The sequence below is a fragment of the Stegostoma tigrinum genome, chromosome 38 (assembly GCF_030684315.1).
Source record: "Stegostoma tigrinum isolate sSteTig4 chromosome 38, sSteTig4.hap1, whole genome shotgun sequence".
In the NCBI taxonomy this organism is placed as follows: domain Eukaryota; kingdom Metazoa; phylum Chordata; class Chondrichthyes; order Orectolobiformes; family Stegostomatidae; genus Stegostoma; species Stegostoma tigrinum.
The window spans coordinates 26342236-26361491 of NC_081391.1; the positions used below are offsets into that span (position 1 = coordinate 26342236).

At 47.6% G+C, this 19256-nt stretch overlaps 3 protein-coding genes across 10 annotated transcripts in view; 1 reads left to right on the forward strand and 2 right to left on the reverse strand.

Moving 5' to 3' along the window:
• LOC125447092 (RNA binding protein fox-1 homolog 1-like) overlaps nt 1–795 on the reverse strand; it is a 347070-nt gene extending 346275 nt beyond the window's left edge. The window contains 2 exon segments of the mRNA XM_048521195.2: nt 340–431; nt 434–795. Of these exon segments, the coding sequence (XP_048377152.2) occupies nt 340–431; nt 434–536 (195 nt within the window). The 5' untranslated portion in view covers nt 537–795.
• Nucleotides 796–7282: 6487 nt separating this feature from the next.
• thap7 (THAP domain containing 7) lies at nt 7283–13795 on the reverse strand. Of its 8 annotated transcripts, none has more exons than XM_048521302.2 (5): nt 13521–13795; nt 12234–12324; nt 11960–12115; nt 10249–10368; nt 7283–9702 (listed from the first exon to the last, which is right to left on the reverse strand). In XM_048521302.2, the coding sequence occupies exons 2-5, from the start codon at nt 12311–12313 to the stop codon at nt 8997–8999; spliced, it is 1062 nt and encodes a 353-aa protein (XP_048377259.2). In that variant the 5' UTR covers nt 12314–12324; nt 13521–13795; the 3' UTR covers nt 7283–8996. The 8 variants fall into 8 exon arrangements, with proteins under 8 accessions (XP_048377259.2, XP_048377258.2, XP_048377260.2 ...); XM_048521301.2 differs by having other exon boundaries at nt 13471–13795; XM_048521303.2 differs by having other exon boundaries at nt 13452–13795.
• On the forward strand, nt 13437–19256 carry LOC125447143 (zinc finger and BTB domain-containing protein 20-like). Its single transcript, XM_048521298.2, has 3 exons — nt 13437–13727; nt 15306–16901; nt 17975–19256. Exons 2-3 carry the CDS (start codon nt 15329–15331, stop codon nt 18229–18231), a joined length of 1830 nt encoding a protein of 609 aa, XP_048377255.1. The 5' UTR covers nt 13437–13727; nt 15306–15328; the 3' UTR covers nt 18232–19256.

Sequence of the window (19256 nt, forward strand, 5' to 3'; positions counted from 1 at the left end):
TGGGGCGGGATGGGGCGAGTTGGGGGGGGGGCGGGATGGGGCGAGTTGGGGGGGGGCGGGATGGGGCGAGTTGGGGGGGGCGGGATGGGGCGAGTTGGGGGGGGCGGGATGGGGCGAGTTGGGGGATGGGGCGAGTTGGGGGGGGGGGCGGGATGGGCGAGTTGGGGGGGGGGGGGCGGGATGGGGCGAGTTGGGGGGGGGGGGCGGGATGGGGCGAGTTGGGGGGGGGGGGCGGGGATGGGCGAGTTGGGGGGGGGGGGCGGGATGGGGCGAGTTGGGGGGGGGTATGTGGCTGTCCGAGCTAATGTGCCCCTCATTCCCCACGATCCCGGTCCTTACCTGAGCCACGGCCTCGCTGCTCATCCCATTCTCCCCCGAGTTCAGGCTCGGTTCCAGCCGCTGTCTCTTGGCCTCAGCCGCCGCCGCCTCTCCGGCTCGTCCCGCTTCAGCCCTCGGAGCATCCGCTCGGCGCCGGGGCCCGGGCCGGGACCGGGTCCGGGACCGAAGCCACTGGCAGCCCCCGCCTCTGCCGCCATGGTGCGGGCCGTGTGAGTGGGGGGCGGGAGGGGGGGAAGAGAGGCGGTCGAGGGTCGGCCGGGCGGGCTGGCAGGGAGCTCGGAGCAGGGGGTACTGTGTACTCGGATCCCAGAGAGAGGCAGCACCGAGGCCCAGAGCCACCACCGCCAAAACCGGGCAAGCTTTGAACCGAGAGCGGAAAACAATCTTTAAAAAAAAACACCCGGATCGGCCGCGCGCGACACACACTTCCCCGCGCGCCGCGTGCCCGACTCCGACACAGGCGGGGACGCGCTCGGGAATGTTCGGGAAAGATCGGAATCAGGCGGGAACTCCGAAGCGGCTCGGCCCGGCGGGGCCTCCCTGGCTGGGGCGGGGGTCAGGGAGTTACACCCCAGGCTCTGAGGAGTCTTGTTCATTCGTGAAACGTGAGCATCGCTGAGTGCTCAATCTTTACTGCCCAACCCGTTAATTCGTTTTGAGAAGGTGGTGCTGGTTCACCGCAAGCTAATGGTGTTGTTAGCGAGGATTTCCACCCAGAGGCATTGAAGGAAAAAGAGCATATTTTCCAGGATGGAGAGTGTCAGGAAGGGAACCTGTAGGTGGTCGTGTTCCCATCTATCTCTTGCCTTGTCCTTCCAGACCATAGTGGTCATTGATTTGGAAGGTGCAGTCAAAGATGTCAAGATGCTGAAGAGCATCATATAGATGGTGCACATACGGATTGGTGAAGGGACTAAATGTAGATGGGGTGCCAGTAAAGCCAGTTTTGTTCTGAATGGTGTCAAGGTTCCCAGGTGTTTGATTTGATTGATTTTTTGTCATGTGTACTTAAGTACAGTGAAAAGCTTCGTTTACAACCAGTACAGGCAGATCATATTAAGTAAGGACTTACAGATCATACGGTGGAAACAAACTAGATAGACGCGTGCAAGTTACATCACACAGGCTGTGGACTAGGCAAGATCAGCCTCATTTGAAGTTAGAGAGTCCATTCATGAGTCTAATAACAGCAGGGAAGAAGCTGTACTTGAACTTGCTGGTGCATGTGTTCAAGCTTCAGTGCCTTCTGGCTGACGGAAGAGGCTGTAGAAAGCTTGGCAGGGTGTGATGGATCTTCAATGATGTTGGCACTTCAATGATTTCTGGAGCAATGGGCCATGTAAATAGAGTCCATGGTTGGAAAGTTTACTTCCATAATGGTCTGGGCTGTGCACACAACCTTCTGTAGTTTCTTACGATCCTTGGCAGGGCGGTTGCTGTACAAGGCTGTTATGCACCCAGACAGCTTTCAGTAACGCATCTATAAAAGTTGGTGAGGGATCTTATAGACGTACCAAATTTTCTAAGCCACCTGAGAAAAAAAGGCATTGTTGTGCCTTCTTGACTGTTACATCTGCAAGGGAAGTCCAGGACATGTCGTCAGTTATCGTCACGCCTAGGAACGTGACGCTTTCCACTCTCTCAATCTCATTTCTGTTAAAGCAGATGGGGGTGTGCTCTCCTCCTTTCTTTCTGAAGTCAATGATCAGTTCTTCAGTTTTGCTGACATTGAGAGAGAGAGGTTGTTCTCACTGCACTGCCACCAAATCCTGTATTTCCTTTCTGTATTATGACTTATTGTTTGACATCTGTCCTATCACAGTGGTATCATCAGCATACTTGTGGATGACATTCATTTGGAATTTGGCAACACAGTCACAAGTGTACAGGGAGTACAGTAGGGGACTGAGAACACATCCTTGGGGGACTCAGTGTTGAGTGTTATCATTGAGGAGGTGGAGTTGTCTATCCTCACTGATTGCGGCCTGTGGATCAGAAAGCTGAGGATCCAGTTGCAGAGGGTAGAGGTGAGACTGAGGTCTCAGAGTTTTGAGATCAGTCCAGAGGGGATAATGATGTTGAAGACTGAGCTATGGTCGATGAGCAGGAGTCTGACATAGATGTCCTTGTTGTCCTGATGTTCCAGGAATGAGTGCAGGGCTACAGATGCCATTTCCCTAGCCCTGCAATCATTCCTGGAACATCCAGACAACAAGGACACCTTTGTTTGACTTCCGCTCATCGACTACTGCTCCATCGTGAACATCATTATCGCCTCCAGACTGATCTCAAAACTCCGTGACTTAGGTCTCATACTGAAACTGGATCCTCAGCTTTTTGACCTATAATGTTGGTAGGCAAATGGCTGAAGTAAGTTACTGGAGCTGCATTCATCCAGGCACTTGGGATATTCCATAGCATTCGTGACTTTTGCCTTGTAGTTGGTAGACAGAATTTGAAAAGTTGGGCTCAAGCTGTTCCAGTACACTCACAAGGCTCTTATCTACCTGGCAATGTGGAAAATTGCCCAGGTTTATGTCCAGTACACAAAAAGAACAAATCCAACACAGCCAATTACCACTCCATCAGTCTACACTTAATCATCAGTAAAGCAATGGAAGGTGTCATCAACAGTGCTATCAGGCAGCACCTGCTCAGCAATAACCTGTTCAATGACACCCAGTTTGGGTTCCACCAGGGCCACTCAGCTCCTCACCCCATTACAGCCTCGATTCAAACAGGACAAGAGAGATGAATTCCAGAGGTGACATGAGAGTGACAGACCTTGACATCAAGGCTGCATCAAGGAGCACTAGCAAAACTGGAATCATTGGGTATCAAGCAACAAACTCCACTGGTTGTTGTCATACTTGATACTTAGGAAGATGGTCGTGGTTGTTAGAAGCCTCAGCTCCAGAACATTTCTGCAGGAGTTCCTCACAGTAGTGTCCTTGGCCCAAGCATCTTCAGCTGCTTCATCAATAACCTTTCCAATGTCATACGGTCAGAAGTGGGAATGTTAAGCAGTCCATGTTCAACTGCAACAAGATGTGGACAGTATCCATGAACAAAAACAAAGTTGCTGGAAAAGCTCAGCAGGTCTGGCAGCATCTGTGAAGCAGAAAACAGAGTTGACGTTTCTTGAGGTCAGAACTCAGTACCAGGCTTGGGCTGACAAGTGGCAAGTGACATTCGCACCACACAAATGCCAGGCTATGACCATCACCAATATGAGACAATCTAGACATTGACCCTAGACATTCAATGGTGTTACCATCACTGAAGCCCCACTATCAACATCCTGGGGGTTATCATTGACCAGAAACGTAACTGGACTCACCACATTAACAGAGTGGCTACAAGAGCAGGCCAGAAGCTGGGAATACTGCGGTGAATAACTCATCTCCTGACTCCTCAAAGCCTGTCCACTATCTACATGGCACAAGTCAGGAGTGTGATGGAATATTCTCACTTGCCTGGATGAGTGCAGCCGCAATAAAACTCAAGAAGCTTGATACCATCCAGGAGAAAGCAGCTCACTTGTCTGGCACCACATCCACAAGCATTCATCCCCTCCACCACCGATGCTCAGTGGCAGCAGTGTACTATCTACAAGGTGCACTGCTGAAATTCAGCAAAGATCCTCAGATAGCACCCTCCAAACCACACTTCCATCTAGAAGGACAACAGCAGCAGAATATATGGGAATACCACCATCTGCAAGTTCCCCTCCAAGTCATTCAACATCCTGACTTGGAAATATATCATCATTCCTTCACTGTCACTGGATCAAAATACTGGAATTCCTTCCCTGGTGGCATTATGGGTCAATCTGCAGCAGATGGATTGCAGCAGTTCAAGAAGGCAGCTCACCACCATCACCTCAAGAACAACTAATGGGTGGGCAAGAAATGCTGGCCAGCCAGCAACGCCCACATCTCACAAAAAAAAGTTACAAAATGTAAATTACTCACTACAGAATTTTCAGCGTTTGACCTGCTGTAGTAACCACAGTATTTATTTGGCTGGTTCTGTTAATCTTTCTAGTGCATCGTCAAATTAGCTTACAACTGGTATCTGAAAAGATAACTTACTGAGAAGATAACTCACTGATTGCAGCCTTGCTTTTTGCACTGGTGTGTTTAGCTCTTGTACCATTCAGAGCCTCCTCCCCTCATTAGTTGTTTAATCGTTCACCACCTATACAAGACTGCAGTTAGTTGTGTTCCATTGGCTGCAAGATCACGAAGCACTGCCCACTACACATGCTGCTCCCACTGTTTGGAATGAAGTAGTTGTTACTGACATCTCATTTTAAGTTTGAGGTAGTAAGAACTGCCGATGCTGGAGTCAGAGATAACACAATGTGGAGCTGAAGAAACACAGAAGGATCCTGACCCGAAACATCAGTTTTCCTGCTCCTCTGATGCTGCCCGGCCTGTGGTCTTCCAGCTCCACACTCTTATCTCATTTTAAGTTTGCCTGGTTTTCCAGGATCTAGAATCAGATCCCAGCCATGACAGTAGCGGTAGAATGGAACATATCCCAGTCCACAGATTGAAGTCGAATACAATTCTGCTATTGCTGTGAGATGTTAATGGGATAACATCCCATTAATATTTATGCTCCTTATCTTCCTACACAGGGGTATGTGGAAACTGTCTTAAACTTCTGCCTGAATAGGATTGGGTGGGAAACATTTGTAAAGGTGTGAGACATCTGTAATTCTGTAAGGAGATGAAACTTCTGTAAGAGGGTACAACTTCTGTAAAGGTACGAAACTTCTGTTTATACCTAAGTGACCTTTTTTCAAGCCAGACACTCCGGCGGCTTGAAATCACATTCTGTCACCTCGGCAACTTGAAAACGCATCCTGCCGTTATTAATCACTTCACGAACGATCAATGCTGTATCCTGCTCTCTTTATGTTCTGAATGTAGTAATTTTTTTTGTATTAGCAATTCATACATAAGAGCATAAAAAGCGGGGACTGTCTGCTGTTCGGGGAGAATCGCTTATGAAACTCAGCACTCTGTGCCGGGTTGAATACAGCAATCCTCCACAGCTTGTACTTGCTAAATATTAAAGGCTTGTGTTTTTGCAGCCAGGTCAGTGTCTTGCTATTACATCAAGTCCGTGAGGGTCTCCAAAAACGAACCTGACAGCTGATGGTCCACGAAACATCACTGATGACCAGTTTTCAGTAGTTAGATGCATTCAAAATCTGTCCTGTTCAGCATAGTGACATAACACAATGGAGGCTACGTATGTGGGACTTTATATGTGTACAGGACTATGAGGTGGTCACTCCTACAAATACTGTCACGAACAGATGGATTGGTGAGGATATGGTCTTATGTATTTTTTCCTCCTGTTGATTCCTTCACAACCTATTACAAACCCAGTCCAGCAGCTGTGTCTTTTAGGACTCAGACAACTTGGTCTGAAATGGAGCAACCAAAATTACCCAGCTACAAACAAAATCCTGAAACTTCCTTCTTAATAGTATTGTGTGTGTTCCTGCACCACGAATACAGTATCACTTCAAGAATCCATCATTTTCTCCAAGGCAATTAGGGACAGGTAATAAATACTGGGCTAGCCAGCAACACCCATATCCTACAAACAAATAATGTAGTGATTCAGCAATTGAGAGAGAGTGAGAGGGTGTGTGTGTGTGTGTTTAGTAAGCAGCAGGATGTTTTCTTGCCCACGTTTTAACTAATTTAATGAAACTTCAAGAGGCCCAGACACTATTGAGAACTGCCAGGAAAGCGGCTGCCTGTCTACAGACCTCTGGTGGGTCTGCCCTGCTGGAAGATGAAGACATACCCAGGGATAGTGATGCCGGTCTAGGATGTAGTCTGTAACATATCATTTGGTGACTGTCACAAAGTCAGGCTGGTGCTTGATACGTCTGTACGCCAGATATGCCAGATCTCCTTCTGGCACAAGACATCATCTGTTAGAAAAAAAAAGACAAGGCAGTGTGCTCTGTTGCTATTTTTGGTGCCTAGGTGCAACTGACAGTCAGATGGTTCTGTTGGTTGAATTTCTTTCTTTAAAAGTGGAAGTGAATAGCTTACTTAGGCAGCTCTGATGAGTCATCTAGACTCAAAACATTAGCTTGCTTTCTCTCCATAGATGCTACCTGACCCACTGTGATTTCCAGCATTTTGTTTTCAGCTTGCTCAACAATTTCAAATGGCAATCAAGAGTTACCTACATTGCTGTGTGTCTGGTGTCTCATGTAGGCATAATCAGATAATGATAGTATTTTTTCTTATGGGTTTTTGGACAAAAGGCAACTAACAGACAGCCAGATCACCATTAGACTAGCCTATAATTTCAGGCATATTAACTGAATTTTAATTTCACCAGTTGCTACATGGTGAGATTTCAATTTATGTCCCATAGTACTGGCCAAATTATTAGTCCTGTGATATTACCATGACCCCAAAGCCTCCAAGGAGCTTAGGAACCTTAAATTCCTTTCTCCATAGTCCTCCTTTTCTTTTTCTATTGAGCTAAGTCCAAAACCCCCATCCTTTCTTGTAATTTCTGTAGTTATTTTTATCCACTGGCTTATTTTTGTATATTCAACATTGTAGGTTTAACATTTCCCAAATAGAAAACCTTCAAATGTAATTCTAAAAGTAATTTTAATTGAATCCCATTCCTTCAATGTAAGTTATTTTACAGTTTGTTTGTTAGGGATCAAATTGATGCTGGTCAAATTGAAGGATTTCAGCAATCATAAATCCATTAATATAATCAGTAAAACAACGATCTCAGATTCTTGGCTTCTCTCATGAAAAAAAATGAGATAGCAGAACTGAAAACATGTTATTGCAGAGTACTGTCTGAAATTACTTTTGCAAATTTCTTGCATTTTACACATTCTTTTCATATGAGACCAGGTGTGAAGGAACTCAAGCAAGGCTGTCCTGAACGGTGTGTATTGTACTGTTTAAACGTTGACCTACAACTACATGTGTTTATACAACACCTATAACATCAAAAAGTATCTCACGGTGCTCACAAAAGCATAATAAAGCAAAATTGGACACTGATCCACATCAGGAGATGTTAGTGATCAAGCTTTTGACCATCTCCCCTCTGTCATAAAGGATGAACGAACAAGAAAAGTGTAAAGGGGAATTCCAGAGCTCAGGATGCAAGCAGCTGAAGATACAACAGTAAATGGTGAGCAATTAAATTGAGGATGTTCAAGATGATAGAATTACAGGAGCACCAATAATCGAGAGTTATGGGGATGTCCTGACAAGCCAAAATAACAATCTTAGCAAACCCTGTGAACAGGAACCATTGAACTACTTTCCTAGTCATTTGCTCCACCCATAACACATCTTTTCCTCCACGTTTGTATCTGTATAGATCTATGTGGTGGGGAGAACAGTTTATAAGGCAGGGTTAGAGTTTTAAGAAGTAGAGGTAGGTCACCAGTACATAAAATTGTTTGTCTGTAGCTAGAATCTATTCAGTTTTAATAAAGAGTAATTCCTCCTAAGTGCAGAAAACTGGGATTATGAGACAGGTAAATTGGGGGAATTTTGTGTACTTTCATGAAACACTTAACTTTGTGATGACTTCATGATAGCATGGTTTGATTTTCAGCACAGTAACACAATGAGGCTTAACAAGATGGAGGATGTGGTCAGTGGGGTTTCGAACCTTAGCTCTATGGAGGGTAGAATATCAGAGGCTGGCCAGGAGCATTTTGAAAGAGCCAAATCACATCAGCTTTATCTTGTACAATTATGAGCTTTCCTAAAAGCCATGGTAAATCAACAAGGAGAACAGTCATAGCCTACAGGCAGAATCCCAAGACAGCCAGCCAATCTACAAACACTGATACAAGGTAATATTGAGACACAAGCAATCGCTTCTGCAGTCTGTCATTGCAGCAAGTTTGTTTTCAATATTTTTTGTCTATAAATAGAGAGCGAGGGGACTGTAATTGGCCTTACTATCCAGCGTGTTAGCTGGCAAGGGTGACAAAGAAAAATAAAACTGGTTCAAAGTCCTTCTTTTCTCTGTCTGTATCCATGCCAGAAAATGCACAGGGGTGACTGTTGAAAGAGGCACGACTGGGCTTAGTTGTGTGCTGAAAGACATGGTTGAATATTCCGCAAACCAAATGGAAAAACTGCAACAATGTGGTACGATTTCTTGTGGCCTTCTGGAACAGAGGTAATGACTGAGGGTACACAGACCAATGATTTAGAACCCTCGTATTTTGTACGACAACCAATGTTCTCAATCATTAAGATCACAGTGAGAACATTTACTTTTACGTTAAACAGTAAAATGTTCAAGAATTCACCTCATCTCACACCACAAAACCTAGCGACAGATTATAGTTAACTCTTCATAATTCAAACTTTGGAGGTGTGATTTCTGTCACTCCACACAAGTCAGAGGGAGCTTAGAAAATCTCCTCCATTCACCATAACAAAACTCCCCACTCTACCTCCCTCCAGCCACATTGCTTCACATTCCTCTATCCCACATCGTCTCCCCAGCCACTCTCCTATCGTACATTTGCCGCTCCTCTCCTCAACAAATTTTACTGCTGGTTTGTTTAGCAAAAAATCAGCAGCACTGGTTAAATAAGTGAGTGAGAGAAAATGTAGCTACAGGTCCACAGCCTCATCCACCACTTGCACCTCAAATACTTCAAACTGTGGCTGGTAGTCCTCAGTTAAGTCCAATTCAGTACATCCATCTCGAAGCACTTGATTTTGAGGTCTCAAGATGGACGTGATTCGTGCCCGCAGACGACTCTCCCGCTTCCTGCTGGCCCGGAGCTCCTTGGTGACCTTCTCAAAGGCCTCTTTCAGAGCCTCTGCCTTCATCTTCCAAACCAGTGGGCAGCCTACAGTGTAACTGTGCTCAACAGGAATGTAGGCACCAGGTTTGGGAGGTGGATTGGGAATGCGAGCCATATACAACGCAATGGGGACAGGGTCCCTGTCATCATCCAGCTCCACTTGACAGTCAGGTGATTGTTCATTCAGAAGGACAGACTGAGGCAATGAGATGTCCTTGGAGGCTTCCTCTGTATTTCCAGCTGCCTCCAACTCAACAGACTGTGAATTCACTTCAATGAGATAAATGACAGCAGGAGTTGTGGCTTCTGGCTCCGGCTGGTTTATGGAGAGTGGTATGTCAGGAGTTGATGGTTCATACAAGCAGAGACTTTCACTCACTCTCTCTTGGGGATCAGAATAACCCAGAACAAAGGAAGAACCATCTTGAGAAATGCTGAAGGCCATCCCTGAGCTAGTGTCAGCATTCCTGAGATCAGGAGCAGGTAAACAGGCGCTGCCATCAGTGAAGCTGTTAGATAGATAGGAAGGAAAATAGCTGAAGGTTAATAAAAGGACAGGGAGTGACCAATTGTGGATATTTTAATGTCAGTTTCCTCCCCCTTTTCTCAAGAACTCTGGAGTGCTGTTCATTCTTCACTGCCTAACCAAAATGACCATTATCTGATTGTTGGCATACAAGCAGTAGTTACTGAATACTTGACTGAGATGGCATCACAATGAGCTTGACTGTGCCCTCATTTAACATCTCATAAATAGGTAACTACTTTAAGATTAAGAGTCTTGGCTCACTTGTCCCTTCCCTAATCCAGTGGTTGGAGACAGGCAGCACTCACCTACCCCTGACAGGAAACCGCAGTCTCTACATCAACTATCTGGTCTCTAACACCCGAGCATGCACTAGCCATTTGCACCGAGTCAATGAACAGAGTAATAGAAGAAATACAAAAAGCATTTTTAGTTAAGATATTGATTTCGAGTGAACAGCGTAAATGGTTTCCAAGCAGTATACATCCTGTGAATCACACGGCTGAAGCAGTCACCAGAAGTTTCTCACCATTCATTGGTGCGTACAGACAATGATTTTGCATTGTGTCCCCCACTCAGCGCCACCTTTGCTTGAGGACATGGCTGAAATAATGTGGGGACAGCGTCATCTCGCAGGCGGTGATAACGACTGGGGAAAGAAAACAAGGAAAGCAGTGAATTTCCGCCACACACACACACATCTCCCCCCCCCCCCCCCCCCCACCCCACCGGAAATAAAGCTGGCCTCAATTGTAATGTGTTGGACCTGCGTGATGATGGACCACAGTGATCAGAGGAACCTGGGTCTGATGGTACAAGGCAACAGATTTGAAAGGCCAGGGTGATCCACCAAACTATGTTCTGATGTTTTGGGAGAACGGACTGGGATCTGTTGGACTGGTGATCAGGTGATCTGGGAACTGATAAACAGTGGTGATTAGGTGAGCCAAGATCTGATGAGCTAAGGGATCTGATGGACCTTGGCAATCTAAGAGACTGTAAAGATCATGTGGACAAGGATCTGAGTAATACAGCACAGAAACAGTCCCTTCTGTCCAGCCAGCCAAACATAATCCCAAACTAACTAGTTCCACCCGTATGCACTTGGTCCACATCTCTCCAAACACTTCTTATTCATGAACTTGTCTAAATGTCTTTTAAAAGGTGTACCACTTTCTCTGGAAGTGCATTTCACACATGAACCACTCTATGTGGAAAAATTGCCACTCTTTTTTTAAATCTGTCTCCTCTCAACTTAAAAATATGCTCGCTAATCTTGAAGTTCCCCCACCCTAGGGTAAAAAATCCTACCATCCACTTTATCAATGCCTGTCATTATTTTATAAACGTCTATAAGGTCGTCCCTCAACCTCCTATTCTCCAGTGAAAGAATTTCCAGTCTATCCAGCCTCTCCTTAAAACTCAAACCCTCCATTCCCAGCAAGATCCTGGTAACTATCTTCTGAACCCTCTCCAACTTAATAATTTCCTTTATGTAACAGAGAGACCAAAATTGCATTACGTAACTCCAGAAAAGGAGTCAGCATAACGTCCCAATTCCTATACTCAAAGGTGTGAACAATGAAGGCAAGCATGCTTAAACACCTTAACCATCCTATCTATATGTGACATAAACGTCAAAGCCTCGGTCTCTCTGTTCTAGAGCCCTACCCAAAGCCCGACTTCTAACCGTATAAGTCTTGCCTTTGTTCATTTTACCAAAATGCAATACCTCACATTTATCCAAATTACACTCCATCTACCACTCTTCAGCCCACAGGTGTGATACAATTGATCTGATGTTCCAGGGATTGGGCAAACCAGAGTCTATCAGGTCTTGGTGATCTGATAGACATGGATCTGGTAATCCATAGTAATCTGTGGAGCAGTGTGTAATAGAATCAGAGAATCCCTACACTGTGGAAGCAGGCCATTCAGCCCATCAAGTCTACACCACAGCTCTGAACGGCATTCCACAATACCCCAACCCTATACCTATAACCATGCATTTCCCATGGCCAACCTACCTATAGCCTGCACATCTTTCAGGGCAATTTATCATGGCCAATCCATCAAACCTGCACATCTTTGATCTGTGGAGAGAAACTGGAGGATCCCTAGCACTGTGCAGTAGCAGTGCTAAACATTGAACCACCATGCCACTCAAATTATTAATGGGCTGTAGTGATTTGTTGAAGCAGGGCATATTGGACCAACATTTGACAGATGCTACAAATTACCTCAGCCCCACAAGCTCAAAACAGTGTTTCTCAAAATGTTTTGAACAGAAATAGATGAACTGCGACGGTGGATCCCACGGAACTGTCCCATCTGGATTCTTGCGGCAACAATTCAGCAACCAGATCTCACGCTGATGTCTTCCCTTCTTGGGCAACCTAAGTAAAATGAAACTCATGAGAAGTGAACGTGACCACAGTAAAATATGACTGGGTGGGGGATTAAACAGACCTCACTGAGGGAATCAACCTGAGGATAGGGAGAGGTCTCACTGACCTGTGAAACGTGACTCCATTAATTCTCGAATCCTTAGTGTCCCGTGATGTGCAGCCCTCAGCCGAGCAGTGTCGGGGCATTGCTCTGACCCCTGCATGACATAAGAAGAGTTCACCAGAGTCAGACCACATTGAACCCCATAGCCAGTAACCGCTCTTTGCTTGCGCCCAAACACACCATCTATTCATTCACACACCCAAATGGAAGCATGCACCATCTCTCCCCGCAGGCAAACCCTACGAATCCTGCTACTCAGTCTCTCCTCTCCCGTCCCCCCACCCCATTCCCTTTACAATTACCCTTCACCTCCCATCTCTTATTCCCCCCCCACCCCAAGCTGTCTCTTCTTTCTCACCCTGGTACAAATATCTCTCTCCCTCCTCATTACCTTCTACTCTATCATTCCCCTTCTTTCCTTTCTCTTCAATCATCCACTCCATCTCTGCCAGCCCAACCCCCTCCTTTCTGTCTTTTAACTCTCTTCTCCCCTTCCCAACCACCCCACACCTTTGCCTTACTCCATCACCTCACCTATTCCATCTTGCCTGTTCCCACAAGCTTCATCCCTTCCTTCCCCACAGTCCCCTACCCAAATCCAACCCCTCTCAATCCCACCATTTCACAATTCACCCTTCCAATTTCTCTAATGCCCCATCATCCCCCCCTCCAAATTCACCCTATACCCTATTCCCCTCTTCCTAACGCCACTCCTCATTACCCAACACTGACACCCACCGCAATTCCCTTCCCACCACCCAGGGTCTCCTTAATTACCCTCCCTCTGACTTTCTCTTCCTCCAGTCATCCCTATTACTTCCTTCCCTACTCCCACTTCTATATCCCACTCACCACCACCCACTAATCCCCACACATCACCTTTCTCCCCATCCCAATCCTTCCCATCCATCGTATCCAAGTCACCCTCCACATACCCATCACTCTCTTGACCATAATCCCCTCCCATTTCCACCCCATATCATTCGTATAATGGCCCCCATTCCCACACCATCCATTTTCCACCTACACCCCTCCCATCATCCCCTATCCCTCCATCCGTACCCTGCCCTGCCCCATGACTATAATCTCCTGTCGTTCCCTCATCACCCGACTCCTCGGAACCACCCCCAAGCCTATATCCCAATTATCTCTACTCCCACCCCTCCCCCAACAACCCTCTTCCCTCACTCTGTCCTCGTTGACCTCACCAAAATGGCCGACCTAAGAGCCTCAAACCTACGTCACGGCACTCAGACGCAGGGCGGAATTGGGAGCAGGTAGCGTTCTTGCCTTCACGACAATGGAAAGCTCAGGTCCAGAAATATTCGGGAAGACTCTGAGGAAATTCAGGTGGCTTCAATCAAGACAGCTACGTTTTTCCAGATCGCGATGTCGTTGCGCATGCGGAACAGGCGTTGTCGGTGGTATCCGCCTTGCGCCTTGACGTCGCCGCCGCGCTGCGCCATGACGCAAGGCCCGGCTGGAGACTGACTGGAGGTTAGTGTCGCCTGAGGGAGCGCGGCCCTGGGACCCTACCGGCCCAACAGAATGCAACCTAAAGAGTGCGGGTGCCAAGGCAGCCCAGGCCCTGACGATAATTCCGCCACCCCCTCCCCCCGCAGACTACTCCAGTACATCAAGGAAAGCGGAGCGGGTCAGGGGTCAATGGCCTCGCCTCGGCAGCTCGCTGATTCGATAGTAGCAAGCACGTGACAGCGTTCACGCCCCCCCACCCCCCAAAAAACTCCATCACGACAATACCCCCCCGTCCCACGTGTGTGTGTGTGTGGGGGAGGGGAATATCCCCCCCGTCCCACTGCTGTGTGTGGGGGAGGGGAATATCCCCCCCCCGTCCCACTGCTGTGTGTGGGGGAGGGGAATATCCCCCCCCGTCCCACTGCTGTGTGTGGGGGAGGGGAATATCCCCCCCGTCCCACTGCTGTGTGTGGGGGAGGGGAATATCCCCCCCCCGTCCCACTGCTGTGTGTGGGGGAGGGGAATATCCCCCCCGTCCCACTGCTGTGTGTGGGGGAGGGGAATATCCCCCCCCCGTCCCACTGCTGTGTGTGGGGGAGGGGAATATCCCCCCCCGTCCCACTGCTGTGTGTGGGGGAGGGGAATATCCCCCCCCGTCCCACTGCTGTGTGTGGGGGAGGGGAATATCCCCCCCCCCGTCCCACTGCTGTGTGTGGGGGAGGGGAATATCCCCCCCCCCGTCCCACTGCTGTGTGTGGGGGAGGGGAATATCCCCCCGTCCCACTGCTGTATGTGGGGGAGGGGAATATCCCCCGTCCCACTGCTGTGTGTGGGGGAGGGGAATATCCCCCCGTCCCACTGCTGTATGTGGGGGAGGGGAATATCTCCCCCCCCCCCGTCCCACTGCTGTGTGTGGGGGAGGGGAATATCCCCCCCCCGTCCCACTGCTGTGTGTGGGGGAGGGGAATATCCCCCCGTCCCACTGCTGTATGTGGGGGAGGGGAATATACCCCCGTCCCACTGCTGTGTGTGGGGGAGGGGAATATCAATCCCCCCGTCCCACTGCTGTGTGTGGGGCAGGGGAATATCAATCCCCCCGTCCCACTGCTGTGTGTGGGGCAGGGGAATATCAATCCCCCCGTCCCACTGCTGTGTGTGGGGGAGGGGAATATCAATCCCCCCGTCCCACTGCTGTGTGTGGGGCAGGGGAATATCAATCCCCCCGTCCCACTGCTGTGTGTGGGGGAGGGGAATATCAATCCCCCCCGTCCCACTGCTGTGTGTGGGGGAGGGGAATATCAATCCCCGCCCCACTGCTGTGTGTGGGGGAGGGGAATATCAATCCCCCCCCCCGCCCCACTGCTGTGTGTGGGGGAGGGGAATATCAATCCCCCCCCGTCCCACTGCTGTGTGAGGGGGACGGGAACGACCACCATTACCCTCCCCTGCACAAAATCCTGTTGTGAGGGGAGGAGACAGCCCCACCTACATATGCCAGAATGACACCACCAGCCGCTTCCCTTTCTCCAACCCCCGTGTTGTTCTCACACTCTCTCTGTCTTCATTTCCCCCATCCTCACTTTTTCCATTGGTTTGCAGGCAGTGCAGAGCAACTGAGCAGGATGTCGGAGCAGCTTCACAGCATCAACCTCCAAAACTTTAGCAAGTCACTGCTGGAGACACTGAATTCCCAGCGCCTGGGTGGCCATTTCTGTGATGTAACAGTGAGGATCCACAACACAGCTCTTCGAGCACACCGCTGCGTTCTGGCTGCAGCTAGCCCTTTTTTCCACGATAAACTTTTGCTGGGTTACAGCGAGATCGAGGTTCCTCCCCTTGTCTCAGCCCAGACTCTACGGCGGCTGGTGGATTTCATGTACAGCGGCTCTCTGATGGTCTCTCACGTGGAGGCTCTACAAATCCTCACAGCAGCAAGTGTCCTTCAGATTAAAACCATCATTGATGAATGTACACGCATTATTTCGCAAAATGCCTCACAAAAGACTCAGGGACTCCAACCATTAGTCAGCCAAAAGATGGACCTTTCTGATGAGAAAGAAGCCATTATTTGCCAGTCAGTCAGTGACCAGATCCACAAATTTTCTATGGGTTTAATTGAAACGGCATTGTCACCTCATGGAACAGAGAAAGACTTTGATTTTGTACGCGGAGGTACAAAGAACGTGGCAACAAGTGACACAGGGTACAAAGCTGAAGAAATTAGCCCTAATCTGAGCAGACAAGTTCCATCTACACGACAAAAGGGAGTTGGAGAACAGGCCATTGCTGACCAGGAGAATCTGTCTCTGATGGACACTGGCCGTAACAGTGAGGTACGTGCTCTATGGTACAACACTGCAGCCAATCAGCGTCCAGAAATGCCATTGTTAGCACAAGGCAGCCACAGTCGCAAGCAGCGCCAGCCAATCCGCCTCCAGATGGCAGATGGAAGTCAAGTGACCATCAAGGAAGAAGATGATGATCTCCTTTACTGTGGGGAGAGCATCTCCAGTGCAAGTGTCTCCGATCAAACTGCTGAGCATATCAACCAAAGTGAGCAAACTGAGGATATCTCTGAGACAAATGCCTTTGATCCCAATCAAAGCACAATGGGGGATCGAAGAGATTCTGCGAGTCATTTGAGCTTGACCGGCAAAGGGGATGAGCTGGAATTTTTCAATGCTAGTGATCTCTTACCTGAGGAACTGAAGTCCTTTTGGCATGGAGAGAAAGAGGAGAAGGAACCATCCTTACCACAAAACCGAAAAGCAGACTGCAAGTCTCAACTTGATGCATCCTACCAACGGCCTTCAACATTCATGCAAGACTTTCTCCCAGCATCAGCTGTGCACAACAGTCCACGAAACCAAGGCTGCTCTGTGCAGTATGATGTTCAGGGAGATAATAATGCAGCCAGTGCTGCCAGTCACCGAAACCTCTTCCAGATGAACGTTCCTCAGTCACCTCACCTTCCAGCTCTGCCGTCCACCTCACAGACATGTATACCCAGCATTTCAGCTCAGCCATCTTGCCAAAACCCGGCTGCGTTTCTAGATGGAGGCCAGACAGTCCCAGCTACCTCTCAGGCCAGTCACAGTTCCAGTGAAACCGAAAAGAAGCCCTATGGATGTGCACAGTGTGGGAAGACATTCAGTTCCAGACAGAATTACGCCAAGCACATGTTTGTCCACACAGGTGGGTTCATCATCATTGTTCATTTTAGTTAAAACCATTCTTTCAATCCCATTCTTTAACCCAGATGCTATTCCTAGGATGACTGGTGGAGAATAAATAGAGATTTAATTTAAGTTTTCTCCATTTCTTCCCTGAAGGTGCTGACTATCACTGGGGCATAGTTCCTAAAGGTTTTGACTTTCACTGCTGTCATTTGCCATAATGAACTCAGTGAGAATAAAATGAGGCTGATCGTGATCATTAAACCTGTTGCTTTATATGGCCGTGGCTTTATGTAATACCAATAGATGAAAAGCAATCATCACATTCAGAATCAGATCCCCTCACTGACAGGAAAGCAAAGCACCCGAGCCCTCTGAGCGCCATCAAGACTTATTTTAAATTCTGTGTGATATGTACTAGGAGCACCTATATGTTACTGCAAATTTTGCTGTGGTGCAGCTATCCTCGTTGGATCAGCCAATGGAAGACCAGGCAGGAATGTCAAGGGTTGGGTGTTAGCTGAGCTGGAAATGGCTAGAATGAGAGTTCCAGGAAGCACAGATCTGGCAATTATGGAAAACAAAGACCTGTGGATGCAGGAGCCTGGTTCTCCAGTTCTGGGCCATTTGCCATTTTTAAGAAGGATCAAACTGGAAGCCATCTCCAAGTACGTCAAGTCCTGGCTCACTATTACTAGTTACTCGATGCTTTCTCCTCTCCTGGAGATGTTGAGACATATTGCAATATTGGAGGCTGGCCAGCCACCTTTTTAAATGACCAGGCTCCGAATATCCAGCAAAGTGACAAGGCAGTGGTCAGGAACAATAATTTTGTTTGGTTTTCCTTTATCCCTAGCCTTGTGATGCTGATGGTGACCGCCGAGCAACACCACCCTCCACGCCTAATGCTGTTGCATCCGTTACTTAGCTCAGGTTGGCAATGAAAACTGAATATGTGCACGGTCTGCTGCTTCTCGCACATTAGGCCATCAGTTCATTACCTACTGAATGGTTTTTAATGATGTTCATTTTCTGCCATTGCAGTCTCACTTTTCTCTGATTTACTGACCTCATTTCTCCCCACCTCTGCAGGTGAAAAACCCCATCAATGCAGCGTGTGTTGGCGGTCATTCTCGCTTAGGGACTACTTGATAAAACATATGGTCACGCATACAGGAGTGCGAGCGTACCAGTGCCCGGTGTGCAATAAACGTTTCACACAGAAGAGCTCCTTGAATGTGCACATGCGGCTGCATCGTGGTGAGAAGGCTTTCGAATGTCACGTCTGTAACAAGCGTTTCTCTCACAAGACTTTGCTGGAAAGGCACATGGCCACCCACATTATATAAACACGTGTGTGAGGCTGAACCAAGTAAATTCCACATGTGCTGGATTTACCTGGGATAATATGCATACTGAGCAGACCCACTTCATGCACACCAGGAGGTTGTGGTCAGAGTTATAAATCAGCTATACAGCAACGGTGTAAACACAGGATGGGATAGTTGAGAATACAGCGCAACATCCCCCCCACCCAACCCCCAAATAAAGCAAGGAAGCTCCCCAGATTGTTCAGTGAGTGTGCCATCCAGGTGAACGGAGAGCAGAAGGAGTCATTTTAATTCCCAGTCTATGTTGACGTAACTCACCTAGTCAGGATACCGAAGTTGGCATCTACACCAATGGGAGGAGAACTAGCCAAGGTTCTTGTGTGTTAATTTTGAGTATGGACAAAATCGGATTTAACTCTCACAGTGAAATATTACACAGGTATTTTCAACCCAGGCTTATGTTAGGGCAGGTCTCTTGGAGCAGCACATGGGTCGTAAATGTCCTGCAAACCCATTTCCAAAAAATAGTTGAATGATGCTGTTAAATTATGCATAGGAATCTGACAAAAGCTAATTGATCAGTGAAGTAAAAGCGTTATCAGAATAATCTCAGCTTTTGAGAGTTTGCAAACAGCAGTCCTGATGAATCTGCTCTAGTTTTATAGCTCATTGTGACAGCTGTTCACATTAGATCAAGCTCAAGTTATATTATCTTACTACATGAATTAAATAATAAATAAACAGCTAGCTAAATCAGTCATGCCATAATATTTTAAACATTGCATGGAATTTTTACTTTGTTAATTAATAAGATAACTGTGGTGTTCTGATGTGTTAGGGGAATTACAATTGAGAGTAAATTTCTGCTCAGTCACACTCACCATTTTCACCCTCTTCTCAATTTGATTAAAGTTGCATCATTTAACAGTGCCAGTGATAATGGGAACTGCAGATGCTGGAGAATTCCAAGATAATAAAATGTGAGGCTGGATGAACACAGCAGGCCAAGCAGCATCTCTCTGATGAAGGGTCTAGGCCCGAAA

Excerpts from the sequence above, each read along its gene's own strand:
- thap7 (XM_048521299.2), bottom strand. The coding sequence starts at position 12,673 with ATGGAGTGGATGATTGAAGAGAAAGGAAAGAAGGGGAATGATAGAGTA. Across the intron at positions 12,325-12,621 it reads GGGGAATGATAGAGTAGAAG|GGGTCAGAGCAATGCCCCGA; the intron begins GTAATGAGGAGG and ends TATGTCATGCAG. Across the intron at positions 9,703-10,248 it reads TCTGTACGCACCAATGAATG|CTTCACTGATGGCAGCGCCT; the intron begins GTGAGAAACTTC and ends TCTATCTAACAG.
- LOC125447143 (XM_048521298.2), top strand. The coding sequence starts at position 15,329 with ATGTCGGAGCAGCTTCACAGCATCAACCTCCAAAACTTTAGCAAGTCA. Across the intron at positions 16,902-17,974 it reads GCACATGTTTGTCCACACAG|GTGAAAAACCCCATCAATGC; the intron begins GTGGGTTCATCA and ends CCACCTCTGCAG.